At 41.5% G+C, this 6,389-nt stretch overlaps 1 protein-coding gene across 5 annotated transcripts; it reads right to left on the bottom strand.

Annotated features, from left to right (window-relative positions):
- Positions 1-537: 537 nt before the first annotated feature.
- On the bottom strand, positions 538-5,642 carry LOC110498072 (glutamyl-tRNA(Gln) amidotransferase subunit A, mitochondrial-like). 5 transcript variants are annotated; one of them, XR_005037768.1, is made up of 6 exons: positions 5,354-5,642; positions 4,361-4,452; positions 3,881-4,037; positions 3,407-3,636; positions 3,206-3,312; positions 538-2,542 (listed from the first exon to the last, which is right to left on the bottom strand). XR_005037768.1 is itself a non-coding variant. In XM_036955015.1 (4 exons), exons 1-4 carry the CDS (start codon positions 5,375-5,377, stop codon positions 3,477-3,479), a joined length of 438 nt encoding a protein of 145 aa, XP_036810910.1. In that variant the 5' UTR covers positions 5,378-5,641; the 3' UTR covers positions 538-3,476. The 5 variants fall into 5 exon arrangements, 1 of the variants encoding a protein (XP_036810910.1); XR_005037766.1 differs by having other exon boundaries at positions 538-2,508; positions 3,881-4,042; positions 5,354-5,640; XR_005037765.1 differs by having other exon boundaries at positions 3,881-4,042; positions 5,354-5,639.
- Positions 5,643-6,389: the final 747 nt, after the last annotated feature.

Raw genomic sequence — 6,389 nt, 5'->3', positions numbered from 1 at the left:
GACAATCTCAATTTAACATTAATATGAACAACATTTGAAATATATATTTTGAGAGACCAAAGTATCAGCTATCACACCATAAACAACCTAATTTATGTTTTTTCCTAAATTGCAACTAACTGGATTTATGTCAACTCCGTCAGACACCATAAAAGGCATTTAACAATTATTGACCAATAACTGTTTAAAAGGCTTTGGCTTGTTTAATTTTAACATTAGATTATTCAAATATGTAGCACAAATCTCCAAACTTGTTTTATAGCACTATATAATGCTCCAGGGCTAATTTAGTTAGCATTTTGACATGTTTTTCTACATTTAGAACACAAAACATTTATAAAGCAAACATTATCCCTTAGGTTTAGCACAGCAAATATCGCAATAATTTAAGCATATGGTGCAGAACAGTGATTTAAAATATTTTTTTCCTGAATATTTACCCAAAAATATTGACTCAATCAGTGACAGAGTTGACAAGCCCCAGACAGAGTTGACAGATACTCAAAACTCTAAAAATAAAAGTTTAATACAAACATCTATATATAAAATGCTTTATTTGAAAATCCCCAATAAAAACAACCATTATATCAGCACTTTGACAGAGTTGACGTTAGACAAAGATCTGACAGTTTTTTTTTTTTTACCTAGTTGACAAAAATGTAATTTTTCTTATTCAAGCCTCTCTCAAAATACAACACTGCCTCTTTAATGAAGACAAACAAGCTTTTTTCCCAACTAGCTTTTCAAAGACAGCTTGAAATGTAGCCTACACGTTTTGTGCTAGGAAGCAGTAAATCCCTGTTGCTGACCAATATTTAAAACTGGGCTAATAGCTTGCTAACTAACAAAGAATATCAACAAACGTGCACACGCTATGCTCGCTGACCTGAACAGCACATTCACTTATGGGTGATTGAAAGACCGTTCACTGCTACTGTCAATAGAATGCTATTCCGCGGCACTCTGGCTCTGCCTACAACAAAATCACAGACTCTTGCAAAGTTAGATTTGTTTTGTTGCATTGAAAAGGGGCATATATGTTTATTCGATCACAATAAATGGTGCAATCTAATGGGGCGAACTCAGTGAAGTTTAATCTCGTGTCTCTGCGCGGCCTGGCACTTCTTCTGCGCAACAGTCTTGGAGGAGGTCCACGCCGCATGCGGTTTAGAGGCGAAATTGTTGTGACCATTGTGATTCAAATATTGTTTGTTGAAATCTTTCTTTTACACTTTTTTGGATAGTTTGAAAATCGGGATCTATGCATAGAGTCGACATGGAAATAAATAATATTCCTCTAAAATGTACATTTTAAGCTCAAATAATGCAACAAAATGTAAAAAAATTAAATGAATAAATTTCCCTGCCGGACAAGGATTGACCCGACTTTCAAGAATCTATGAGCTATGAGCTAATTTCCTGCTATTTTACACATTTTGCCATGAGGCTGAGGGAACATTTTGCAGTTTTAAAGGTAATGTCCTGTAATTCTAAACATTTCCTTCATGGCTTATGATGTGTTCATATGCTTTCTGGGGTGGCTCGACAAAAACACATTTTAATTTTTTTTTTTGGGGGGGGGGGGGGGGAGCTGCATGCTACGCCAGTGCTTACCACTGATGTTCAACGCCCAGGTTCACAATACTTGTCTTCTGGATACGTGACCTAATCTTTAAGTCATTCATTCTAACTCATACTTGGAACCGCCAGACAAACAGCAAGTAATAAAGTGTCTTTAATGGAAGTCAGTAACTTCAGAACAAATCCAGAAAAGGCCATACATCTTTGAGTATGTCCTTTACATGACCATGATAATGGCACTCATCTGAGTAGCTCTGTATTCATTAGTTTCACCTCATACAACTGAGGTCTGCTCTCGCTTATGGACCTCCGCACCTCGCTCCCCCTGTACGGCATCTCCATGGTAATGGATAGGGGTAAAGCCCACCTTCTGCTCTATCCACTGGGCTACTGTCAGCAGTGTCCTGTCCTGGAGGGTGGGGCCTATTAGCTGCAGGCCAATGGGAAGGTATGCTCGATAACGCTGTTGTCACAGAAACAGCAAGGAGTCTTGGAGCAGAAAATGAGAGTTGGAGGGGTAAATGTGAGAAAGTCGAGAGGGAGAGGGGTTGGCAGGGTAAGGTTGTTTGAAGGCCAGACTGTGAGGGGGATAAAAGATGGGTTAAACTTTAACTGCCCGCAAAGTTATCAGCTTCCCTGATGGAGATGATTTGTTTCAGATAGACCTTCATCTGGATTTGTAATCAAAGGGTTGACCGAAATAGGAATTCCAACCCAATTCCTTTGAAAAGGGAGAGTTAAATGATGAGCATATTATTTCCTGCCATGTTGCTGGGTGAAGATGTCCTCCTGGGCACTACGTGTGGGGTTGTCTTCCTGCATGAAGTCCGTGTTGCGCATGGCGTCACTCAGTGTGGTGGGCATGAGCAGCACGTCAACACCCGAGCTGGACACTTGCTTGAAGTCCTCTGCTATCAGACAACGCACCTGCTGGGTCATCACAAAGTAGTGCTCATAATTCCTGTTAGAAGGGAGGCAAACATGAGGGTCTGTCTTAACTCTTGTCCAAATATTCAAATTCCTGCTTCCATCCTCAACACGACCACCGATCTTACAGTAGTAGAAAAGTATTGGTTTATACTGAAAAATGTGTTTGCTGTGTTTTACTGTCTGAGCAGGAAGTAGTTCCCCGATAGGATTCATCCTTGTATAACATTGTTAAATCCCTGGTGGCATACATGGCCACTACGGTGGCCTGTGGAGAACAATTCACAAATAATTCCATTTCAATCTTGCTTTACAATAACAAAATCCCTTGTAAATGTAAACAAATACGAAGTACACATACAGCAACAATTAAAATAAACAAAGGTCGCCATCAAGGGCTCTGCTAGTTATAATAGCAGCATAATATTTAGAATCCACTCATGGTCAATTTGACTTTATTTGGCTTCATAGCAATGGACTTCTGTCTTTGTCTTGCATTAAGTGAGCGCTATTAATTCACATCATAGATCAACAATGAAACAACAGCATTACCAGACAGACAAACAGTCTGACAGATGTGCGGCATGTGCCACATGCCTCACATGTTCAAAGTTTTACCAACAATCTTCATGTTAATGTTAAACCACTGGGATGAATTGAGATGCCTGATCCTACTGGGAGGATAGGGTGATCTCACCTTGGGAATGCCCACACAGATGTTCCTGACATCAAAGTCACCCGGTAGGTCTGTCAGTGTGGAAGGGTTATGGTAGTAGAGTCTGACATCATGGCCTTGGAGAATACCTGTGTGACACAACAACCCGCACCCCAGGTCAACAAACCCCACATAGCAGTTTTACATGCCATACAATTAACATTTCAGAGTAATACTTTTTACCTGGTCAGGAAAAAAATACAGGCCCCATGGGATGGCCATATAACATGCCTGACCCAGGACGGTGGCTGAGTCATGAACACTCCCGAGTCATGATGCCTGGGACCTCCATCGAGTTGACCAGGCGGATGAGGCCGTGTCTGGACACCAGGCCGTAGGTTGGCTTCAGGGCCACTATGTCACACAGGGCCCCTGGGTTACGGGTGGAGCCACCTGTATCCGACCACAAAGAGCTGTCAGGGGCCAGAACCAGGAGATAAGACCTTTAGTGTTTCAGAGTTCAATAAAAAGGTGTTGTTGAGTCTCTTTGCTCCACTACGAGCTAAAAGTAAAGTGCTTCATAAATACATAAACTACGGTATTAGTCAATGCTCAGGAAGTTGCATTGTTAGCCACAGTGGTTGAGTATGTTCCTATTATGCAGCATTTTGCAACAGTATGGGAAACTTGAACTCAGACCTGTGTCTGCAGACTCACAGGAAGCTGGTGAGAGAGGCCATAGCTGCAGCACTTCCTCCAGAGCTGCCTTCCGTGATTACCCAGTCAGAGTCAGGGTCAGCCCCAGTCTGCTCTCTGTAAGGGGCGGCGTAGCTCCAGGTGTTCCGGACAGGTTCAAAAGCACGGTCAGTACTGCCTGCACTGGAAAATAATGGAGGGAGGGTACTATACACTCACTTTCAGTCATGAATGCAGGTTGGGGCAGTTTACAGATATGATAATACTTTGGTAATTCTGCAAATACATGTATTTCCTAAAGGGAGATTGAGAGCCTTAGCCTATAGCAAACTCATCCAAGTTAGTTTCCCCAATGAGAACAGCACCCTGGTCAAGGAGCTTCTGAACCACTGTGGCATTGTATGGATGAGTGTATTCTACAAAACAGATACTATAATAATAAATGCATCCAACTGTAAAGAGGAGGAATGAATTCATTTTTAGGCCTGTCAGCAGATATACCTTTCAGCATTTGAGGCACAAGTGTTCTTGATGTTCTCTGTGTAGAAGTTGTCCTTCACAGCAAAAGGGATCCAGTGGACCTTTGGGGGCACCTGCAAGGAAGATAAAAATGTGAGACCAGATCATAATGTGCAACACATGCACGTCCAGTACACACAGGCAGGCAGACAGACAGACAGACACAACACACACCTTTGAGGAGCCTGCGCTCAGCCTCCTCTGCCTGTTTCAATGCCAGCTCCTCTGTCACTGTGATGTAAGCATTGAGATTGTGGGTTTTCTTGATACATTTCAGGCATTTTTTAGAGCCAAGGAGACCAATAAAATAATGTTGAATAGGTACTGTATAATTATTTCCATTTGTTATTATTACCAGTATGCTAGCTGAATCAACATGACTGAGCGGACTGCTGAAAGGGTGGAAAATAATGTGTAACGTTCCAACAGGAATCTGTTCCAAAAACGTCGTAAAGTACAATGTTGCCAACAAACAACGCATACAAAGTAGCACGATCAATTCATGAAGCTACCTAGCTGCCGAATAGGCATCAACTCACCACGTAACATATTCTTAATTCTTGTCCATAGGCTACCAGAGTGAGGACATACATTTTTCGGAATAAACGTGGGGACTTAAAAACTTAATGAAATTGCCCACTCCCTACCGGGTATCTTATTCGGCCGCTATACAGCTTTGTATGCGTTGTTTGTTGACAACCTTGTATTTTACGTTTTTGGAACATGTTCCTGTTGGAACGTTCCACAAATTATACCCACCCCAGCTGAAATGGTTGGAAATGTGTGCCATTCAACTTTGACCACGTTTTTGCTAGATGTGATAACGTTAATAACTAGCTAGCTCCCACCAGAGTTTGATGTAATAATTGAGTTGTGTAATTGTTACATTGCAGCTAGCAGACTACACGCATTGTGACAAAATTAATCAGAATACAAACTAGCTAATGCTATTGGTAACGAGTTGATTTAACTTACGTCTCTTATTGACAAGCTCAGCATGCTTTCTGTGTGTCAAATCAACCCAAATATACAGCAACCTTCAGTTTATGCGGCGACAGGGGGTTCTACCATGTTTGTTTAGCTTCTGGAAGCTCAACATCGGATGAGTAAACCGCACTCCAATTGCTTGAGTATTAGCTGTCAAATGGTGTTTGCCAGATGAGGAAGCAGCATGAGTGCAAGAGCTAGCTACATTTTTGTCCTTCCAGAGTGTAAAAACGATAACACAGGTAGAACAATGAGACAGATATTTCAACGGATGTACAAATGTGAAGCATCCGTTTGGCGTTTCTACTCAGTACCAAATATGGTAGTGAGAGGGATCCCATCCCAGCAGTTGGAGAATAAGGAAGGAGAAGGATTTTGGCCGACATTCTGCAAAATCGATTAAACATTTGATCTCAATACAGTTTTCTGTTCCCAAAACTAAAATATGTTATGAACAGGGTGGACTAAGTTTTGTAGACTTTACCGTTTGCCAAAGTTTATAAAATGTCATTGTTTAGACAAAGTACAAATGCGAATTGAGTTATTGCACATGTGCACTTCACAGAGTAGTTATTCCCTTACTGAAATATGCAGATGTGTGCTAGAACAGACCAATTTGAATCTTGCTAGCTCGTGCTTGGCTCTGTCACCTTGCTTGTTCTGACCGCTATGACTCATTTGTTCCCATTGGAAACAGCAGGCTGTGGTCTATCTATAAACATCTTTGGTAGTATCCAACTTCCTTGCTCATTTTTAGGTCAAATATACACTATGCAGACTACCATGAACATCTTGCAAACTCGTTTTGCAAATTAAGACTAGTCTCAAATTATGGAAGCAACACTTCACTAAGGTCTAGTAAAAAAATATTGACCAAGACCACTGCTCCAGAGTTCAATGGCGGGCGAGCTTTACACCACTCCAGCCGACACTTGGCGTTGTGCATGGTGAACTTAGGCTTGTGGAAATTCCTTTCATGAACCTCCTGACGAATATTTATTGCGCTGACGTTGTTTCAAAAGGC

The sequence above is a fragment of the Oncorhynchus mykiss genome, chromosome 19, assembly GCF_013265735.2.
Source record: "Oncorhynchus mykiss isolate Arlee chromosome 19, USDA_OmykA_1.1, whole genome shotgun sequence".
Lineage (NCBI taxonomy): Eukaryota > Metazoa > Chordata > Actinopteri > Salmoniformes > Salmonidae > Oncorhynchus > Oncorhynchus mykiss.
This window is presented reverse-complemented; position numbering and strand designations above follow the sequence as displayed.

What these genes read in the sequence shown, in the direction of transcription:
- LOC110498072 (XM_036955015.1), bottom strand. Translation starts at nt 5,377, where the DNA reads ATGCTGAGCTTGTCAATAAGAGAC. An exon ending in TGAGCTTGTCAATAAGAGAC is followed by an intron (nt 4,453 to 5,353) that starts GTAAGTTAAATC and finishes TCTTCCTTGCAG; the next exon opens with GTGCCCCCAAAGGTCCACTG. An exon ending in GCCTCTCTCACCAGCTTCCT is followed by an intron (nt 3,637 to 3,880) that starts GTGAGTCTGCAG and finishes GGCCCCTGACAG; the next exon opens with CTCTTTGTGGTCGGATACAG.